At 40.4% G+C, this 21,729-nt stretch overlaps 1 protein-coding gene and 1 non-coding gene across 2 annotated transcripts in view; one reads left to right on the top strand and one right to left on the bottom strand.

Moving 5' to 3' along the window:
• Nucleotides 1-2,506: 2,506 nt before the first annotated feature.
• Nucleotides 2,507-21,729, bottom strand: part of sema3h (sema domain, immunoglobulin domain (Ig), short basic domain, secreted, (semaphorin) 3H) — a 188,928-nt gene continuing 169,705 nt past the window's right edge. Inside the window, exons 15-18 of the mRNA XM_020929434.2 lie at nt 20,038-20,195; nt 15,545-15,606; nt 12,502-12,644; nt 2,507-10,924 (exon numbers count right to left, since the gene is read on the bottom strand). Of these exons, the coding sequence (XP_020785093.1) occupies nt 10,517-10,924; nt 12,502-12,644; nt 15,545-15,606; nt 20,038-20,195 (771 nt within the window). The 3' untranslated portion in view covers nt 2,507-10,516. The remainder of the gene's footprint in view (nt 10,925-12,501; nt 12,645-15,544; nt 15,607-20,037; nt 20,196-21,729) is intronic.
• trnai-uau (transfer RNA isoleucine (anticodon UAU)) lies at nt 11,970-12,063 on the top strand. The gene is made up of 2 exons: nt 11,970-12,007; nt 12,028-12,063. It is a non-coding gene; the product is annotated as a tRNA-Ile (tRNA).

Genomic DNA, 21,729 nt, shown 5'->3' with positions numbered 1-21,729 from the left:
TCTTTTTCGTATTCTGAGTGAAAAGAACCGCTAACGGTGAATTAAACGGCTTTCAAACATCCGCAGAGCAAACGTAGAAGATCCTAACAAACCGTGGACTCCAACAAGTTCAACAACACATCGAGACTCTTGGAGGTTTTCATGTTTTCTGCTGTGAATGGCCCAGGAGTTTCCACCAAGTCATTGTGGATATCGCCAAAGTGAATATTTGTCCAGGTAGTTGGCGATTCCGACCAGAAATTTGGTTTGGTCCACCTTTTTGTAGAGGTTGAAAAGGGTGATTTGGCGTCCGTCGATGCTTATGACCAATTTCTGGTCAAATGGTCTTGGGTCCTCTGCCGTTAGAGTGGATAAATAACCAGGATCAATACCCTTTACGTGCTTTCTCGCTCCGTCCGTCATGTTGAATTAGTGTTTCTTGCCGCCGACCAAAATAATTCCCAGCATGCAACGCGCGCTTTTGTCAACAATGAAACTCGCCTATTAGTCTGTCTACATCCCCAACACTCAAAATGCTCTGTTCCACCTTATTTTACCTTTTGTTTAGCAGAGATTGGCAATTCTAGGGCTGAAATGATGATTCTAGTGAAGGTGTATGGAGTTTAAAAACACAGTGGAGCACTCCCTGTATTACCACTAGACATCACAAGGTGGAACAGAATGTTTTCCGTTTGAGGACTCAGCCTAAATATGAAGGATTTGTGTGTTAAACATGTGCGAATGAAACTTGTTTAGATATTCTTGTTCTGCAAAGGAGAGTATTTATACAGATGAGTGCATGTCTGCTTACCGTCACTGTGGCAGAGTGGTTAGCCCGTCTCCAGCCTGCCTTAGGAGGCTGTGGGTTGGATTTTGTCTGAGACCTTGAACAATGATCTAAATAGGCAGGACTCTTTCCATGTCAAAAAATGTTATGTCTTTTCAAAATGCGTCGTCAGGTTTTGGCTTGGTTTCTGGAGGAAAATCTGACCATTTCAATCACGTTTAATGGAGAATATGTCTAAATGTTTGTCCACTTTGAATTTCCAGCGGTCTGTGGTCAGATGTGTAATGGGCGAGTGTGGGTTTGTGTTGAGACTGTGGGGACGTGTTCAGGAGGTGTTTCTGAAGTGTGTAAATGTCAAGTGGCTTTCCTCAGACAAGCCGTATAATATGAAACACACACAACACACACACAACACGATGCAACGCGCTCGTCATTGACAATCGACCTCACAGGAGCGTTACTGGACTCGAGTACTTTCCAATGAAATATATATATGTGCTCTATATTATTGTTCTGTTTTTTCTTCTTCTTCTTCTTCTTATTATTATTATTATTATTATTATTATTATTAGTTGTGTTGCGCCCCCTAACCCTAACCCTATCATTCTGTATCATCTAGACAAGTGGAAAATTAAAAGTTGTTAAGAGGTTTTTAAAAGATCAAACAGTGTTGCTGTGCAAATTTCACTCAAACTTTAATCATTGGTGGACACCCCAATCCTGAACAGAACGATATAAGCAAATTTAAAAAATGGATGCAATAGCGCCCTGGTCGTAGAACATATAAAATTTGGTACGCACATTCGTGACATGGTCTCGATCAAAAAAGTCAAAGAGGCCCACACTCCATCTCCCATCGTGTTGCCATGGAAACAGCCCAAACATCTGTCCTCGCCAATGGGATGTCCCAACAAAAACTTTGGCCAAATTTGGTACACAGATGCATCAAAGGAATAGGAACAAAAAAGTATATTGTGACCACGCCCCCTCCCAAACCGGAAGTTCACCATGTTAGATAAAAAAAAAAAATCAACACATTAAAAATGAGAAAAATGGTAGGGTTAGTTTAAGTTTAGAGGTTAGGATTAGGTTAGGGTTAAGGTTGGGACTAGGTTTGGGCTAGGATGAAAGTTAGACCCAGGGTTAGGGCTACGGTTAAGAGTTCAGGTAGGGTTAGTGTAAGGGGTTAGGGTTAATTTAGGAGGTAGAGAAAGGGGTAAGATATGTTTGTGGGGCACGGCATGTGCAGGGTGCAACGTTTACATGCACACGGGTATTTTTAAAAACAAGAGACATTTCCCTTCGTTTGTACACATCTTTTACATGCAAATGGCGAATTTGCCTCTGAAAACGAATCTTTCGAAAAACTCCGACTAGAGTGGAGATTCTGGAAAACTAAGGTTTGGTGTTTGCCTGTAAAGTGAGATAAAGAGTGTTTTAGGAGCTGACGCACCACAAGTGAGGTGAGATGAAGCATTCAGAGCAGCAGTCGCATTTCTTCTACACTTTTCTTGAAAACGTTTTTGAAAACAATGCTGTGTGCACCATGTTATTTTGGAAAACGGAGGGAGGGAAATATTTGTTTCTCAACATACCCGACTATGTGTGAACGGAAGCTAAATGTTCACACACACAGATGTACAGGTGAAACGTCTCTAAATGTGAACACGTACTTATGCAGGTGAAACATCTCTAAAAGTCCACACATATACACACAATAAAAAGACAAAACAAATAAAATAAGTTGGAATCGGTTTAATATTATAACATCAAGAAGGAATATTTACATCTCTCAACATTACACTCCTTTTCCTGACACATCTTCAGACCTGATCCATAACTGACAGTCCAGTCCAGGCCATTGTCCAGCTCTTATGTATTGTTTTAAAGTGGGCCTCTTTTTGGTCCGCGGTCCACCGTTTGAGAAGCATGCAGTATTTACAAACCATTACAGTTCATTCCAAAGACAACACTTAGAAGTCCATATTATAGTGGATGTGCTACGGCATTGAACGCGTATGAAAGCAGGAAGTTCTCAAAGCTTTAAGTTCAGGGCCACACAAAAAGTTCTTGAAAAGCCCAGGATTATATTACACAGGCTGATCCTGGTTTAGTTGTAGTTGTAGACCTGGTTTAGAACGGTCTCATACCTGAAGTAGTCCGAGTTTAGATTCGGTTTAGTTTTAGCTTAGTCTGGTTTAGTCCTAGTTCAGACACGGTTTAGTCCCCTTGTTGTACTTGGACTGGTCTTGGTTTAGATCCTGCATTGGCAATTAAAGGGCCGATAATACACAATATTAACTCTTGTGAACTTTAAGCCATGTTAGAATGCTGTTACCTCATCAAAAACATACCTGGAGTTAGTCGTTTTGGACCGAAAACCGCGATCTCAGACAACACGATTTTGGGAGCGTCAAATCTGTATTTTTTTTTTTTTTTTTGCGGTGCTCCTAAAACCCAATTTAAGGGCGAAGTTTAGTTCTGCGTCGACTCAACGTACACTGCCACCGTCACCTTATGGATCTGCGTCGAGGTCGGTGAAACGGCGCTAGGAGGCGAGGGTTTAAACCTGGCGTTCGTGTAAAGTTTAACACGAACCGACCTCAACGTGATAGAAGCACAGAACAGACTCACCATCAGCAGCACCTCCTCTGTCACAGAAAGAACACTCGTAGTTGTGTCCTTTAGTCCGACAGAAGCTGAACCGCATCAGCGCACAAGGAAAGAGCTGATTTTTGCGAGCGTTTTTTTTTCATCGCTTATAGTTTATGTAAATTAGCCATGCGGTTTTAAGTTTTGTTTCTGTAAAACGTAAACAAATGTGCGCAAACGGTCCAAACGGTGCGGTATAATGTAAGTTTTTGTGATGTTTGCAAATGTTCATGTGCACTGAAACTTGATTTGAAAAATAAAAAATCGTGGATGAAATCAAAATTGCAATATCTGCCAGAAAAATCGCAATTCAATTTTGTCTTAAAATCGTTCAGCCCTATCTGAAGGTGTTTAGTTTCATTCACAAATGTTTGAGCAACCTTTTATTTTTTATTAGTCTGTCTCCATCTCCAAAGCTCAAAATGCTCTGTTCCACCTCGTGATGTCATGAAGCGGTAGTTTTCGCGCTACATTTTACCATTAATTGAGTACAAATTGGCAATTCCAGGTCTGAAATTGTCCAAATGATTCTAATGAAGCACTTCCTGTACTTCCTCCACACGACATCAAGTGTTTTCTGTTTGCGTGTTAAACATGTACGAATGAAACAAAACACAACTCGAGGTAAACAACATTACAACATAGATCAGGAAATAGTGTAATATGGGCCCTTTAACATACCAGACAAAACTACCTTATGCAACAGGAAGATTACAGTAGATTTGGCACCGATTCATCAAATTTTGGAATTGATTTAAAGATAAACATGATGGTACATTTTTTGTTTAGATATTCCTGTATGGCAAAGGAGAATATTTACAAAGATGAGGCTGATACGAACACTGTAAGCTTAAAGGAACATTAAGTATCGAGAATGTGTGTGTGTGTATCTGTAGTAGATGTTGTGGTGAGGGAGGTCAACCAAGAACTTTGTGACAAAAATATGTAAATCTGACAGGCCCCGGTATGATGAAGATCCTATCGGTGTGGCTGTTTAACGACGCTGGTGAAGATAGTGTTTTTGCAAGCACGTATTTACACTTTTTATATTTACAAGGGGTTATTTACTTCACTTTTCTCCACTGCTCCGAACGGTGTTAAAAGGAAATTTGCACGGCTACTGTTTTTTTGACGAATATAATTTTTAGGGATCCGTCGCTGTCTTGTTTCTATCGATACGTCGTTGCTCTGCTTCAAATGTTCAGGTAGTCCACAGATCTGGCCTGTAACGTGGTTTCCGTCATGATAGAAAGGTTTAATGCCATACTGCGAAACATTTCAGACAAAGCAATAACATCTCCGTGGAGAAACGTAGGCGGCGGATTCTCCACCAGAAAAGTTACACAATTTAACATTTCAGCAGAGTCTGGCTGCAGAACTCGACCGGGATGCACCTCCACCCACGTGTCCCTCGCCATTTTCACTTCTTTATAAGCAAATTAATTACAGTTTTTGCCTTAGATCGCAATTAAACGTTATTAAAAGCTAATACATTTTTTTTGCATGTATTAGCGCTTCAAAGATTGTACATTTAATCCCCAATAAATTTCTAAAAGTGTCCTAATTTGAAGTTATCTTTGTGCTGTCTCGGCTGTAAAACATAAAACATTTAATTGTGAACATGTCGCCTACAATTGCGTAAATACAAAAGAACAGAGTCGTTTTGTTTTGGCTCTGTGTCTGTGTGTCTGGTTAAGATTAGGCACAAATCTTTTATGGTTAAACGGAAAGGTTGGGCTTGTCTTTAGTATTGTTTACCAAAGACTGGGCTGTGACTCTCAGGTGGGTCGCAAGAGATTTTTTTTAGGTCGCCTTTTCAAGATCTGCATGTCGGTCTGCAATATACATTTCTGCCTAAAAAAACTCAGCTATCTCACTAGAAATGTTGAAATGTTAAGACATGTTTTGTGTAATTTCTAATCTTTTTGTAATTATTTTATTGACTATTTTCTTCCAATATTGCTGTTTCAAGTGAATGTTGAAAAGAAAAAGAATTAGAGGACATTTAAAGTCCAAATAGGCGACTTATAGATCCTTTTATTGCTGCTTCAATTTCAGTTTTTCATTGTTTAAAACTTGAGTAAAACTAATTGTTCAGAGAGACACTCAATAAAATATCCTCATTAATGTTAAATAACGGTCAAATCTAGCTTTAATTTATTTTGTGTTTTATGAATAATGTCTATTGACTTGGGTTGTGAAGGTTTGTGACTTTTAAACTATGGGTGCCCAGAAAAAAAGTTTGGGAAACACTGGTTTTTAGTGTAAAACAATGTCGACTTTAGTAACGTTACACTGAAAACCTGTGCGTGGAGGTACGTCACATGACAATCCTCTGGGTGAAAATCTGCAGCCAGATCTCTCTCCAAGATTTAGTCCAATAATAATTTTTGTTTAAGTCTTTTTTTAACTAACTGAAATACTTCAATGACAAATTGTATTGCATTGCTTCACGAGGTCTGGGATTTAAAAGTGGTGATCTTTTTCCACCCGTACCAGTCATTTGTTTATGTTTAGTTTTATTATTCAACAAAAACATCTGTAGCCATCATTTTAGCTGGTGAAAATCTATGAAATAATAGTCTTGTTTTAGTAATGATAATGAACTTTTATGTAGTCAGCTAAAAGATGGTGGAAATTATGACGAAATATTTTAGTTGATGAAATTAACACCGATTTGTCCCTCAGATTTGTATTTATAAACCAGTTCTTTATACAGTGCCCCTTGTAATAATAACACAAAAAAGCTGTAATATATGTAACTGTTTAACTGTAGTTTTCAGAATCTCACCACAAAACCTCCCAATATTTTCCACTCTGTTATTGATACTTTGCAGCTGATGCCATCAACATTCCCCAAGGGTGTGGTGATAACTCTAGACACTTCTCTGTCTAAGGGCCTGTCCACATGACAACGTTTTTTGGTCGAAACGATGAAGTTTTTATTCGTTTTGGTCTTTCGTCCACATGGAGCCGGCGTTTTGAGTGTGTGAAAATGGTCTTTTTTAAGAATGGGTTCCAAAGTGGAGAAATCTGAGAATGCTGGCGTCGCGTTGTTGTGTGGACGAGAAAACCGCAGCATTTGGAAAACGATGCAACCCCGTCATCTCCAGGGTCCTCTGATGCAGTGAAGGCTGCAGCCCTCGAACTAACCTCCTCCCGAAACGTGACAGGTGTAGCCTACGAAGCCGCTCCCGTCGCCCAGCAACCGAGACTCGCTGCTAACGCCAATACTAACAACACGCACCACGCAGATCACGCACACGGATCAATAACGAAGACTATGCACGAGTAATTAAACTGTTGGATTTTGAGACCAAGTTACTCTAATAATTCTCATCCAAATCTTATGCCTAAAAACGAAAACTTTTGTTTAACTTTTGCAAAACAATACGGCGATATTTGTGGGAAACATCTAAAACAGTCTAAATTACCTTAAAGTTTAAAAAAGGTGATGAGATAAGCATTATTAAAATGTATTATTATCATTGTTAACCCTCTCCAGGCAGGCGTTGCAGATTTGCAACAGCTAAATGCCAATTACCTACTTTACTCCAAATCCATATTTTATGAGCTTTTTTTTACTCAGGAGCCTTTTTTCCCATCCATGTTGATAAACGTGGACGATGCAGACTGTGCAAGAATGACTACACACAAACAGCCTGCCAGAAGTGCAAAGTACTTTTGTGCTTTACAAAGGATAAAAATTGTTTCTTGGAGAACCACATGAAAAAGTGATGTTTTTCTGCCACTGTAAAGCTGTTACACTGAGCTTTATGTTTTCATTGTTATGAAAAGTGGTTTACACATACAGTTAGTGTTCATATCATTCTCAGTCTTCAGTGTTAATTTACCACACCGGACCAATGCTGCAAATCTGCAACATCCCAGAACTCACTGGATGTGAAGGTCTCTCAAAAAAAGTCAGGATTATATATTACTACTCCATATGATCATTTTCCCCAAATATCAGATTTTTTCCTGTTACTAAAATTTAACTTGAGCCTGAGAGGGTTAACAGCGCCACATACAGGTGTGGCAGATGTATTACGTCGTTTTCACTCAGTGCTCCGCTGTCGTCTGGACGTGAATATTTATTGATCCGACACGAGGGTGGACGCACATTTTTTTCAACCTGCAAAAAAAAAAAAAATCTAGGAGCGTTGTCGTGTGGACGTAGCCTTGGACTTTAATCTGGACTTGGTTTTAACACAGTCTGACCAGAAAGAGCTTGAGGAGAGATGATTTGTGCTGTTAAACTAGTCCCTCTCAAATAACATTACAGTCCCAACAGTTTTTCAATTAGTCTCTCACCTTTTTGTTGAAAATCAAACTCCTAAACAGAATCACAAACGCTCGAATTGATCACAGGCTCCTGAAAATGTGCTGTTTTAATCCATTTTTGTATTTTTTTCTTGAGTTATCTTATCTTAAAACCTTTTTGGCAGCATTTGTGTGTGCATTTCGTCACCACGGTAACCGCTGAACATTCTGCCATACACATACGCGCAGAACACCCCCGGTATCACCTCAAAGTATCAATAAACTTCAGATTTTCGAGAAAAACACCACACTTCTTGCTCATATTAGTCCAGCCTGCATTACTTTTCAATTGCTCGCTCTTCCAATAAATATTTTCGAGTTCAAGGACGCGCACTAAAACCTTCAGACCCCGCTCCATCTCAGCAACCACACTTTCTCATTAGCCCTGTACACTTTCAGCTCGTCCTTGAGAGAGAGAAAAAAAAAAAAAAACTTTGGCAGTGAAGTTGTCCGTGATGGATGAAATCATGTTTTCGATGTCCGCCTCAAGCTACGAAAATCAATCTGACAACATCTGGAGAGAGCTGTGTGTATGGCGATAATTAATAGACAAAAATAACAAGCTCGGAGGCAGAAATCGTCACAAAAAGGTGGTCTGAAATGTTCTGGCGTGAAAGCAGCGGATCCTCCTTCATTTAGTCCAAAGAAAAACGCGTCTAAAATGTCACAGTCCGCTGTTGTGAGCTCATTTTGTCTTCGTAATGAGACAGAAACATGCCAACGTCGGGTTTTTGTACAGATGAGAGGGAGAGTGAAAGGAAAGCTATCAGGCTCAGAGAATAGGGTAAAAAATGAAATATGTACAGCTATTTTTTAATAAATAAACATGGTTGGGTTACATTTTTTCATAATTCTTTGTACAGAGATTGGAAAGTGGGTCATTGCATCGATGTGGATGTGAAAAATACAGGATTGAAAATTGGAATGTTTTTGAAAATCCAAAAATAAAGTCGTGTATTTTGCAAAATTGACTCTTGTGAGCTTGAAGACGTGTTATACTGCTGTTACCTCATCAAAAACAGACCTGGAGTTGTGTTTTGTTTCATATTAGTTCAAAGTTCTAGTTCAAAACGCTCTGTTCCACCTTGTGATGTCATGATCCAGGCATGTTTGTGATGAGAAAACAACTTTAAACTCCATCACAGATCAGAAAATAGCGTAATATGGGCCTTTTAAGAACTAAGAAATTAAAAGTTTTATAGTCTGTAACTTGTCCACACAAAACTTTGAAGGAAAATGGCAAAACACGTGGGATCTGAGACAAGAATTAAGCAAAACTGAATTCACAATATGAATCTTTTATTATTTACTTTTATATTTTAAAGCAATTCAACTGCCAGTGCTTTTATTAAAGGCACACTATGTAACTTTTCTGATAGAGGGATGGGTGGGAAGGTCTACTATCTTCTTGTCTCCATGGAGATGTTACTGCATTGCCTGGTATCTTTCAATGTAAATTACCGTATTTTTTGGACTATAAGTGGCACTTTTTTTTTTTCATGGTTTAGGTGGTCCTGCGATTTATGCTCCGGTGCAACTTTTATATTAAAATGTTCACAATGACAATCTCGAGACGGCGCTCTAGGCTTGTGTGCTACTATCTGCTGCTACTATTACGCCTGTACCACTGTCACTTGGCTCTACTGCGCATGTCTCCTGCAGAAAAAGCCGCTGTCCTGTCTGGGACCATGTCAGTCGATCGCACTATTATTTCTGCACCACTGAAAATTTAAAGTTTAAGTGACGACCGAAACCATCCTGTCGGGATTCAGAAAGTCCGGAATAATTCTAACTGGAAACGATGCTGAGTCTGACGACAGCTACACAGAAAAGGAAGTGGTGCTCCGTTTACCTCCGGAGGTCGCGAAGTTGCTCAGAAGTGACATTGAGGATGAAGAATTCAATGCTTTTAGTGATTTGGAGTGAGATAACTTGAGTAACTTGCCTTTCAGGATGAAATGTCGATTCCTGGTCTCAATTTTATCAAATAAATTTCCCCCAAAAAAGTGCAACTTATATATGTTTTTCTTCTTCATTACACATTTTTTGGCTGGTGTGACTTACACTCCGGAGCGACTTATAGTCCGAAAAATACAGCCCTATAGACTCTTTTAAAAAGCAGTTCAAGACACTTCTATTTAGACAAGCTTTTAGTTACTGTGTCTGTAATTACTCTGTTCTTGTTAATGTTGTTTTTATGTTGTTTTGCTCTGTAAAGCATTTTGTGATTTTTTTTATCTGTTAAAGGTGCTATATAAATAAAGATTTACTTACTTACTTTATATTACTCAAAAATGCCTTGTAAAACATAACTGCTTGTCCCAATGCAATCCAGGCAATGCAATAAAATCTCCATGGAAACAAGCAGGTGACATACCCTCCACCAGAAAAGTTACTTAGTGCACCTTTAAATGTTTCTCTTGTGACTGCCTCCTCAATAAATAGAAAATAGAAATAAATAAGTACCAAAATACTGCAGTCTTTTGAGGGTCCCACTTTAATTTTCACTTTGTACTATACACATAACTGCTTTTTTCTGATCTTTTGAGACCTTAAAAGACAAATAAAAAAATAATAAACATAAAAAAGTAACTAAGTAATATTCGTTCAATTTTCCCCAAACTGAAAAATAAAATAAAATAAAAAATATTGGGGAAACAGAACTTGCCTATAGTCTGAGCCTGCATTTCTCTACGTGCTTAATTTACGTCTGTACATGTTTCTCAGTCTCCTCTGTGTTGCGTTCAGGACCCTGGCGTTTCATCGGTGGTGCGTTCAGGTGCTCCTGGGTGCTCGGAGCTGAGGCTTACTCCTGCTCTTCCTCCCGGCTGACCTTTGCCCTCCTCTGTACTGGCTCTTCTCCCTCAGAAAGCCCGCGTTGTGCCTCCGGTGTCCCTTGGGTGGCCTGAATCCCAGCGCCTTACAGTGCTGCGCGATGTTGCCCGGGGTAACCAGCGCCATGACGTCGTCGTACCAGGGCCCCGCGCTCTGATAGGCCGAGGAGGGAAGGGACGCCCGGATGCGGTTGGCCGAGGGGCTCCAGACGGCGAGGCGGACCGTCACCGCCGTCCAGTGGTAGCCGTGCTCCTCCACCTGACAGTGGTAGACGCCGCCGTGGGACAGCTCGGCGCGGCGGATCAGGACGCCGCGATCGAAGACGAGGACCTGGTCACCTGACGACACCTGAAGAGACAGAGAGAGAGAGAGAGAGAAGGAGAAGGGGAAAGAGAGGAGAGAGTGAGGGAGAGAGGGAGACGGAGAGAGAGAGAGACAGAAAAACAGTGAAAGAGAGAGGGAGAGACAGACAGATAGACAGATAGAGACAGAGAGGGAGACGGAGAAAGAGAGAGACAGAGAGGGAGACGGAGAAAGAGAGAGACAGAGAGGGAGAGACGGAGAAAGAAAGAAAGAGAGAGACAGAGAGGGAGACGGAGAAAGAGAGAGACAGAGAGAGAGGAAGACAGAGAAAGAGAGAGACAGAGAGGGAGATGGAGAAAGAAAGAAGAGAGAGAGAGAGACAGAGAGGAGAGGAGAAGAGAAAGAAAGAGAGAGACAGAGAGGGAGACGGAGAGAGAAAGAGGGAAACAAAGAGAGAGACAAAGAAACAGAGAGAGACAGACAGAGGGAGAGAAAGAGAAGAGAGAGAGACAGAGAGAGACAAAGAAAGACAGAGAGAGGGAGATGAAGAGAGCGAGAGAAAGCAAAAGACAGAGGGAGAGATAGAATAGAGAGAGACAGAGACAGAGAGAGACAAAGAAAGACAGAGAGAGGGAGACGGAGAGAGAGAGACAGAGAGAGAGACAGAGAGAGAGAGAGAGAGAGAGAGACAGAGAGAGAGAGAAGAGAGACAGAGAGAGAAGAGAAGAGAGAGAGAGAGAGAGAGAGAGACAGAGAGACAGAGAGAGAGAGAGACAGAGAGAGAGAGAGAGAGAGAGAGAGAAAGAGAGAGACAAAGAGAGAGAAGACAGAGAAGAGACACAGATGGAGAGAAGAGAGAGAGACAGAGAGAGAGAGAGAGACAGAGAGACAGACAGAGAGAGAAAGAGAGAGAGACAGAAGAGACAAAGAGAGAAAGACATTGACAAAGTTAAGACATTTAGAGATTTATCTTGTTGTTGTTTTTTTTCCACCACAGCAAAAAGGTAGTATATAAAGTAAGTTAATTGAAAACTTTAATGTCTTTTATTTTAATTGTGTCTTAATGAATCTACAGCGGTAGCTTCCTTAAGCTTCAGTGGCGCAATCGGTCAGCGCGCGGTACTTATAAGACAGTGACCTGCAGAGTGACGCCGAGGTTGTGAGTCCGAGCCTCACCTGGAGCAAGACTTTATATATCCTCGTATAAAACCCAAAGCTTCACTCTTAGGCCTGTTTGAGATTTCTCTAAGTAAGAAACATGTAAGGAATTTCTAAGAGATGCCTCACACTCTGAGAAGACTCCAAGAAGGCGACACGGGTCATTTGAACGGATTTGCTCATCTCTTGACACATAGAGAGGATTTCACTTAGGCTACTATTCATTACAAACACTACTAAGCTCCAGTGGTGTAATCGGTCGGTACGTGGTGTAGAGTGATGCTGAGTTTGCTGATTTCGAGTTCCACCTGGAGCAAGAATCTTTAAAATCTCACCGTGTCCCCTAAAATTTAAGTGTCTACTTTTATCAGAATTGTTCATATGTGTGTCAACTATTTTATTCACAGGTAATATGCAGATTTAATTTACCTTTATGTTATTATTTATTCCAGTAAAAGTAGTACCTGGTTGAGCTCGGGGCTGTTCTCTCCGGCCTGCTTGTACCATGTGACTGAGGCCTGTCTGGAGCGGGGCAGACACTCCAGGTATGTGCTGTTTCCCTCCGCGACCATCATGACGCGCTGCTCCGCCTCCACCTGCAGACCAGCTGAGGGCCGGACACACAACAGGGGCCCGTTTAGTGACACAGACAACCGGACGTACTTGATATGTGGTCATAGATTGTATAGGCGAGTTTCATTGTTGACAAAAGCGCGCGTTGCATGCTGGGAATTATTTTGGTCTGCGGCAAGAAACACTAATTCAACATGACGGACGGAGCGAGAAAGCACGTAAAGGGTATTGATCCCGGTTATTTATCCACTCTAACGGCAGAGGACCCAAGACCATTTGACCAGAAATTGGTCATAAGCATCGACGGACGACAAATCACCCTTTTCAACCCCGACAAAAGGTGGACCAAACCAAATTTCTGGTCAGAATCGCCAACTACCTGGACAAATATTCACTTCGGCGATATCCACAATGACTTGGTGGAAACTCCTGGGCCATTCACAGCAGAAAAGATGAAAACCTCCAAGAGTCTCGATGTGTTGTTGAACTTGTTGGAGTCCACGGTTTGATCTTCTACGTTTGCTCTGCGAATGTTTGAAAGCCGTTTAATTCACCGTTAGTGGTTCTTTTCACTCAGAATACGAAAAAGACATTTTCCTTCTTCCGTGCTTCTATTTGTGCATCCGATAATGCAGCAGGAATTTACCATTATCGGGGATAAATACGCGAGGTTACGCACTGTGTTTGACGCTATCGTGTTTCTTGCCTCCGACCAAAATATTTCCCAGCATGCAACGCGGGCTTTTAATAACAATGACGTCAGCTGAAACTCGCCTATATATACAGTAAAGGAAGTGTTCATGGGGCGCTTTCAGGCTCAATCCTATTCAGTCGACTTTATTTAAATCAGTAAGTCGTAAATAAAAATAATAAATAAATAAAATGCAAAAAGCTAAAAATGATACAAAAATGAATAAAAATATCTAAAAATTAAACGTATTAAATTAAATAAAAGACACAGAGGACCACACAACTCATGCGGCGTTAAAAACCAGAGAGTAAAAGTGGGTCTTAAGACGAGACTTAAAACTCTCCGCTGTGGGGTCTGTTCGGACACAGGGGGGGCAGAGCGTTCCAGAGCTTAGGGCGGGTCGTAGAAAAGAAAAGGTCCTGTCCCCCATTGGTTTTAAGTCTTGCCTTAGGCCCCATGAGTTAGAGCTGGACCTCGGACCTCAAAGCACGCGAGGGTGTAAATCTGGATGAAGTCCGAGACGTAACGTGGGGCCAGACCATTCAAAGCTTTAAAAACAAGCCGTCAAAAACAAAATCTTAAAATCAATTCTAAATCGAACAGGCAGCCAGTGCAAAGACACAAGGATTAGTCTGTTATGTTCTGGTCTTTTGGTTCCTGTTAAAAACAACAACTCCCAGAATCAGTAGGTTAAATGGGCGAGTGAGGTGATTGGCCACCCTCAGAGCTGCCTGGACTCTCTGTACTCAAGACACCTACAGAGGATGTCCCTGAGGGTTTTAAAAGACGTGCAACATCCACTGAACTCTGAGTTTCAGCTGCTTCCCTGTGGTCAGAGGCTTTTAGTCCCAAGATCTAGAACAAATCATTTTAAAAGGAGCTTCGTTCCAGCTGCTATCGTACTATTGTCATCTAATTATCTATAAATTTTAGTATGTTGTCTTGAAAAAATCATGTTTGTTTATTGTGATCTTAGCCAAGCATGATGGATGAATTCAATTAATTGTTTATGGAACTAAGCCATTCTGCACTGGAGCTCTGTAACACTTTATTTTAGTTTTCATATGTGTTTATTGTACATAATGTGGATGATGTACAATGTGGATTTGTTTTGACTCTCAAATCTGCAAAACAAATTTACCTACAGATACAAATAAAGCAACCTAATCTGAAAGTCACGCTGCGGAGTTCTGGACTAACTGCAGACGGGAGAGAGATGAGATGAGACATGCTGGGCTCCATCGATTCTGGCTCAATAGATGCATCACAAATTTCAGACTTCCGGTCATTACGCAGTGCATACTGGAAGGATTTTCTGAAAAAGTGAGCATCAAATCGCCATGTTTGTCTGTTGACAAAAGCCAGTCTTTTTTAGTCTTTTGAACCATATCGCTTTTGTTTCTGGTTCTGATATTGTCATATTTTAGTTATGGGATTCGGTCATCATAGTTGTGTGGTTGTTGGATCCTAACAGTGGAAAACGGCTCAAGAAATGGGCTTTGGAAGTTTGCAAACTCCATAAATGCAAACGGGAATCAGATCTGTGTGAAACTATGTAAAACCTCAGTTCAAACTGTTTCCCTTCCCAGTGGAATTGAAAAATAGTGAAAGGCTAAGGTGATGGGAAGGACGAAAAAGGAAACCTTTGGCTGCCTAAGAAAATCATCCCGAGTTTGGAGCGAACATTTTGTATGTGGAGCGCCAGCAAAGCAAAATCCAGTTTGTTAAGCGAGAGGTACAGAAGACAAACAAGACAAGCTCTCACTTTCTTCAGAAACTTCCGAAGCCTGTTTTTCGCTGTTAGGATCCAACAACCACACAATTACGATGTCTAAATCCCATAGCTACAATATGACAATATCAGAACCAGAAACAAAAGCGATACGGTTCAAAAGACTAGAAAAGACTGGCTTTGTCAATGGACGCATCCCACTGGGAAAATAAACATGGCGATTTGATGCTCACTTTTTCAGAAAATCCTTCCCAGTATACATGGCGCGATGACCGGAAGTCAGAAATTTGTGATGCATCTATTGGCTTTATATTGAAAAATTGTAATTCCTGTCTCTGTAACTTCAGTGAGCCTGGTTATTTTGGTTTTAAAATGTTCAGATTAACCCGCTCTACATGATCCTGGTGTTTTTATTTTGCTATTTTGTCAGTAAACAAATTTCTCTTCCTAATATGTACATGGCTCCAATTGAAGAATTGAACAGACTTGAATAGTTCGGTCTAATACTTACCTCCTTGTCTGACGCATTGGGTGAGTGGGTCCTCCTCTTCTCCCAGATGACGAGCGTTTCGCCTACAAGACAAAAATAAGTGAAACTACATAAAACTTTTGGAGATTTGGGTTCGATTTAAGCTGGAAGTTGCCCTGAAATTCGACATGTTATATACAGGTACATCTCAAATTAGAATGTCATGAAAAAGTTTGAAAGGTGAACTCTGTAAATATGTAAGTTTTTCATGATATTCTAATTTTTACCTTTCATTTTGAGGTGAGAGCAGAGACAGGGGAACAGGCAGGAGCAGACAGGAGCAGACAGGAGCAGAGCTGATATGATCTCTTTACTCGTGAAGAGGATTGAAAGGATTAAGGAGTATATCTGAGAGTTGGCAAACTTTAGATGTTTTGGAGATAACGTCAGCTTCCTCAAGATTACGGTTAGTTTGGACATGTGCTGAGGAGTGATAGTGAATATACAACAGATGGTACGACAGAGAGCGCCCAAAAATGTCATCAAATACAAGTACAAATACCTCTGCCAAAATCGTATAGTATATATAGTGTAGTAGTGTAAGTGTGTAAGTGTAATAACAGTAATACATTGTTTGTGCGTAAAGTAATGTAATTACAGTGGAAAAATTTGTATATTTTACTCGGTACAAATGTCAGTAAAACGTGTTACATTGCATTTTTAACCTGGATTGAAGTGGTGGGTTTTTCTTTATACAAATTCGCTAAAATCACTGCGATATCAGCAGCGGTGAAACGTCCGATCGCGCCTTGCAGACGCCCTGTTCCACAGGCTCGGGGTTCTCTCAGGGGCTGTCCTAGATTTCAAGTTCTAGTCCAGGGTTAGTCCTGGTTTGTTCCTGGTTTAGACCTGGCTTAGACCTAATTTAGTCCTGGTTTAGTCCAAGTTTAGTCGTGGTTGAGTTCTGGTTCAGTTCTGGTTTAGTCCTGGTTTAGTCCTTGGTTTAGTCCTGGTTTAGTCCTCATTGAGTTCTGGTTCAGTCCTGGTTTAGTCCTGGTTTAGTCCTCGTTGAGTTCTGGTTCAGTTCTGGTTTAGTCCTGGTTTAGTCCTTGGTTAAGTTCTGGTTTAGTCCTGGTTTAGTCCTTGGTTAAGTCCTGGTTTAGTCCTGGTTTAGCCCTGGTTTAGTCCTCGGTTCAGTCCTGGTTTAGTCCTGGTTTAGTCCTGGTTGAGTTCTGGTTCAGTTCTGGTTTAGTCCTGGTTTAGTCCTGGTTTAGTCCTGGTTCAGTCTGGTTTCCTGGTTTAGTGGTTTAGTCTGGTTTAGTTCTGGTTTAGTCCTGGTTTAGTCCTGGTTTAGTCCTGTTGAGTTCTGGTTCAGTTCTGGTTTAGTCCTGGTTTAGTCCTGGTTTGGTTTTAGTCCTGGTTTAGTCCTGGTTAAGTCCTGGTTTAGTCCTCGGTTCAGTCCTGGTTTAGTCCTGGTTTAGTCCTGGTTGAGTTCTGGTTCAGTTCTGGTTTAGTCCTGGTTTAGTCCTGGTTCAGTCCTGGTTTAGACCTGGTTTAGTCCACATACAGCACAAAAGTTCAGCATCTTTGCAGTCATTTTGGTGAGAGTAACTTAAAACTGCTGCAATAGTCGTGTCATGTTTTACATTTTAAACACAGTAATATTGTAATGTAACAAATGACTTTGAAATGACAGTAACAAGTCATAAATAACACATTACAGTTTTAAAGTAACTTGCCCAACAGTGGTAGTAGCATAGTTCAGAACTTATACACGCTTTTCTTCTTCTATCTTGTATTTTGTAGTATAGTGTAGAAAGAAAAAGTAAAAGTATGAAGTACACATGGCAAATACTACTTAAGCGATTTTTATTTTTTAAATCAAAACCTGAGGCATGATTTAATTGATTTAATGAGGAAAAGAGCAAAGACAACAATGGGACAACCATGATTTGGGATGATTTTGTAATGATTTCAACCTGTAGACTACTAATTCCTGTGATTTTAAATTTGTTTATATAATTTATTACATTTATTTTACAGAAAAGGGCCTTGAGAATTATCACCAACAGTCATTATAAAGAGCCATCCAACCCATTATTTGTTCAACTTAAAGTGTTGAAAATGCAGGATATTGTTGACTTAAGTCTCCTCAAAGTCATGTATAAAGCAAAGTGCGATGTTTTACATGTAAATATTCAAAGTTTGTTTGAGATGAGAATAAGCCACTACAAATTAACATGTTTAAAAAAAAAAAAAACAGATTCAGAACCAAGGTTATGGAGCGAAGCATCTCTGTGAAAGGAGTTAATTTATGAAACAGTATTGACGAAGATATAAAAGAATCAGGCACAAATTGATGGCATTTAAAAGAAACATAAAATCCAGTGCAATGTGTTTGTATGAAAAAGGAAAGTTGTTGTGCATAAGAGTGAAGATTTCTATTTTCAGTTGATTAATATTTGTGACAGAACTGAAACATACTAATTTGAAATGTTTTAAAGTGACTATCAGTGTTGATGTTTTGTCTTGAAAAGGGAAAAAGGGGCAGATAACGTAAGATGACTCTTCTTTCTGCTCCTTTTCATTCGTTTCTTGTATGTTGTGACACTGTTGATGTGTTTTTTACTTTATTAATTAAATAAATAAACTAATAATAATACAAAAATAATAAAATAATCTTAAACGTAAAGTTGTATACATGGCTAGAATTATAGTGAATTACAAGTCAAAGTACATGTTTAAAAACCTACTCAGAAAAGTGCAATCATGCTAAAAGTATTTGTAATTTGTTACTTTCCACACCCGATGTATAAACAAAAAGATATAGAGGCTTTGCACCGTCACGTGACCCTATATCAACAGTACCTACGCCGCCATGACACCGGGCACGATGTCATTGACTTCAGCAGCATCGGAGAAACGTGGGCAGGTTTTGTTGTGTATTTGGTTGTTCTAGACGCTCTGAAAGGGATAAAACGATTCATTTCTTCACTGTTCCTCTGGAAATTACTCATCAGGATCAAATAAGGGAATTATCGAAAAAAGATGCAAAAATAAAACGCGAAGAGATTTCCTGTGGTACCATCAAGACACCCGAAGTTTCATCAAGGTATTTGCTATTTAAATTGTTTCATAGCTTATTTAATGAAAGAAGTACATTTACTGAACTAAAATGTCATTAATTTATCCAGGAAAACCCGCACTAGTTTACGATTCAACGAACCCACACTGGGCTCCTGTGATCAACATGACGCACGAGTTGAAGAGTCTGTGAGCCGAACCTTGAAAGAATCGACCATGAAAAGATCCTCGCGAACGTTAGAAAGATCCACTCGCAAAAAGAGATTAATTCTAGAAGACATAGTTGTGGATAAGCAAGACAATAAAGAAAACATGGGTCCTACGACGAGTGACATGTTTATATGTGCGCTGGAAGATACAGTTTCTACTGCCACTCACACTGCAAATGTTTTCTTTTTACATTTTAGTTCAGTAAATGTGCTTCTCTCATTAAATAAACTATGAAAAAATTTAAAAAGCAAATACCTTGATGAAAGTGACGTGAGTGTGTCTTGATGGTTCCATAGGAAATCTCTCCACGGTTTATGTTCTCTTGCCATAATTCCCGTCTTTTTTTCGATAATTCCCTTGTTTGATCCTGATGGGTAATTTCCAGAGGAACAGTGAAGAAACAAATCGTTTTATCTCTTTCAGAGCATCTAGAACAACCAAATACACAACAAAACCTGCCCATGTTTCTCCGATGCTGCTGAAGTCAATGACATAGTGTGCCCAGTGTCATGGCGGCGTAGGTATCGTTGCCATGGGGAACACGTGACGGTGCAAAGCCTCTATTGAGGGAATGCAGCCAAGAAACGGCAGAATATAGAGTATAGTTTTGGTGTGAGAGAAGAGTTAGTTAGTAAGGGTGGGACAAGACTCAATTCCCACAAGATGAGACAAAACGTTCACAATTTTGGTCTCACGATGTTCATTTATTTTATTTAAGGAAGACCTCTTGTGCTTGTGTCTTCTGTAGCTATAATTTAAGACACTCGGGGATCATTATATTATAATTTTGGCATTTTAAATCGCAAAATTTATCTAAAACGATTTCATAAAAGAAACAAGTGAACTGACTTCCACGTTAGAAAACTGAGATGCCCAATGAGAGCTGATGTCGCCGTAAACGTCATCGCCTTCAACGAATAACTGCAGATCACTCTAACGTACTGCAGATTTTTTTTTTTTATTTGTACCTAAATTGGAGAATGAAGTAAGTACAGAGCAGTGTTTATGTACCAGACAGTAAAAAGATTAAAGATTAAAGAGATTAAAGATTGCTCAAACATGCTCGAACCACAAAACCTGAAATAAATAAACAGCAGCTTCTAAAAAAGTGCACTCTCCAGCACTTCTCACATCTCACAAGATCACTTTCTTCATGTCTGCACAATCTTGTAGCAATTTTGTCTCGCGAGATCTTGTTGCACGAGCTCTTGTCCCATCCCTGTGAGTCCTGTGTGTCTTACCTGCGGACCGTGGGCATGTAGGGGCTGCAGGCGTGCCCGTCCCAGGTGCAGTACGGGTCTCGGGCGAGGCAGCACTCGGCGCAGGCCTGACCGTACATCTCACAGTGATACAGGGAGAGCTGGGACACGCCCTCTCCAGACCCGACATACAACCACTGCTGTAAAGAGGACAGAGGGGAACAGGGCAGTGTGAGATAAAACTGCATTTCAGATTCATGCTGCTTTTTTGAGTGCGTAATATGGAATTTACTGGATTGAATGTCTGCCCTCAAAAACTATTACCATATTTTCCGCACTATTAGGTGCTCTGGATTATAAGACGCACTCTCATTAAATGGTCTATTTTCGAACTTTTTTCACAAATAAACCGCACCGGACTTTAAAGGAAACACAACAGTTGGATGGGTCAGTGGGACTTTGTTTGGTGTGTTCACGGTGACTCTGGGCTTTGTTCAGTTGTGGCGTGTAGGGAGGGTGCTGTCTGGGACCAACGGATTGTTGCCGTGTTCGCAGTGACTCAGATGTTCAGTTGTGTCTAGAAGTGGCACATTGCAATCGCTTTTTCGGTTCGTTCCTCGTCGGCGTGGAGTGATGAGTGATGAGTGTGTCTGTGGGTGTTTTTCGCTGTGCGGTCGCTGTCTGCTCCGTGTGTGTTTGCGTGCGCTGCGGGTGGTGAGGCTTTACAGTTTACTGAAGTCGTTCTGGGACACCCGAGTGGATTCGTGTATATGGCGCGCTGGATTGTGGCGCGCGCAGTCGTGTTTTGATGGGGTTGGAGGCTTATAAGTGCTCCCTGTGGTGCAGAAAATACGGTAAATGTGATTACATTTATTTTATGTTGATCCAAAGCCAACAGTTTTGTACGGTAATATAATGATATGTTATGTTAAAGGAGGGGTGGTGTAACTTTTTGTTTGGGGCTTTGCCTGGAATGTTCCACAGTATAACATTAAACAGCTCTACCTTACATTTATTCAATTACAGTGGTTTTACAACAAAAACATACCTAAAAAACAGGCATTCTGACTGTGAGCGGAGTCGCCTCTCCCCAGACCTGACCTGTAACTTGGCCTGTTTTGGTCTCAGTCTTGAATATGAATTATATTTTATTATTTAAAGAGGGGGTATTATGTAAAATCAACTTTTTGGAGCAACATTGTTTCCTCATTAAAAACATGCCTGAAGTGGTTTTGTAGCAGTGAAAATCTTCCACTCTAGTTTGCCTCCTGGCTGTCAAGTTATGTTAAAGGTGCACTATGTAACTTTTAGTGGTTGGGGGTCTGATATATGCTTGTTTCTATGGATATGCCATTTGTCTGCCTGGAATGTTCCACAGTATAACATTAAACAGCTCTACCTTACATTTATTCAATTACAAGTGGTTGTACAGCTCAAAAATACCTAGAAAAACAGGTAGTCTGACTCTGAGCGGTGACGCCTCTCCACAGATCTGACCTGTAACTTGGTCTCCATGAAAATAGAAAAGTTTAATGCCATACTTGGAACATTCCAGGCAAAGTAATAACTCTATGGAGGAAGGCATTTGACAAACCCTCCACCAGAAAAGTCACCTACACCTCCTTCTAGTTCATTATTTTATACTGATCAACAATTTTGCATCTTTATCTAATTATATGATATGTTAAAATGCAATAGGCAGGATAATTAAAGTCAAAATATTGTGTGTTATCT

This window comes from Boleophthalmus pectinirostris, unplaced genomic scaffold, assembly GCF_026225935.1.
Source record: "Boleophthalmus pectinirostris isolate CB_2022bp ecotype Guang Dong unplaced genomic scaffold, ASM2622593v1 HiC_scaffold_8, whole genome shotgun sequence".
In the NCBI taxonomy this organism is placed as follows: Eukaryota; Metazoa; Chordata; class Actinopteri; order Gobiiformes; family Gobiidae; genus Boleophthalmus; species Boleophthalmus pectinirostris.
The sequence above is the reverse complement of the archived record's forward strand: the minus strand, read 5'-3'. Positions and strand labels throughout refer to the sequence as shown.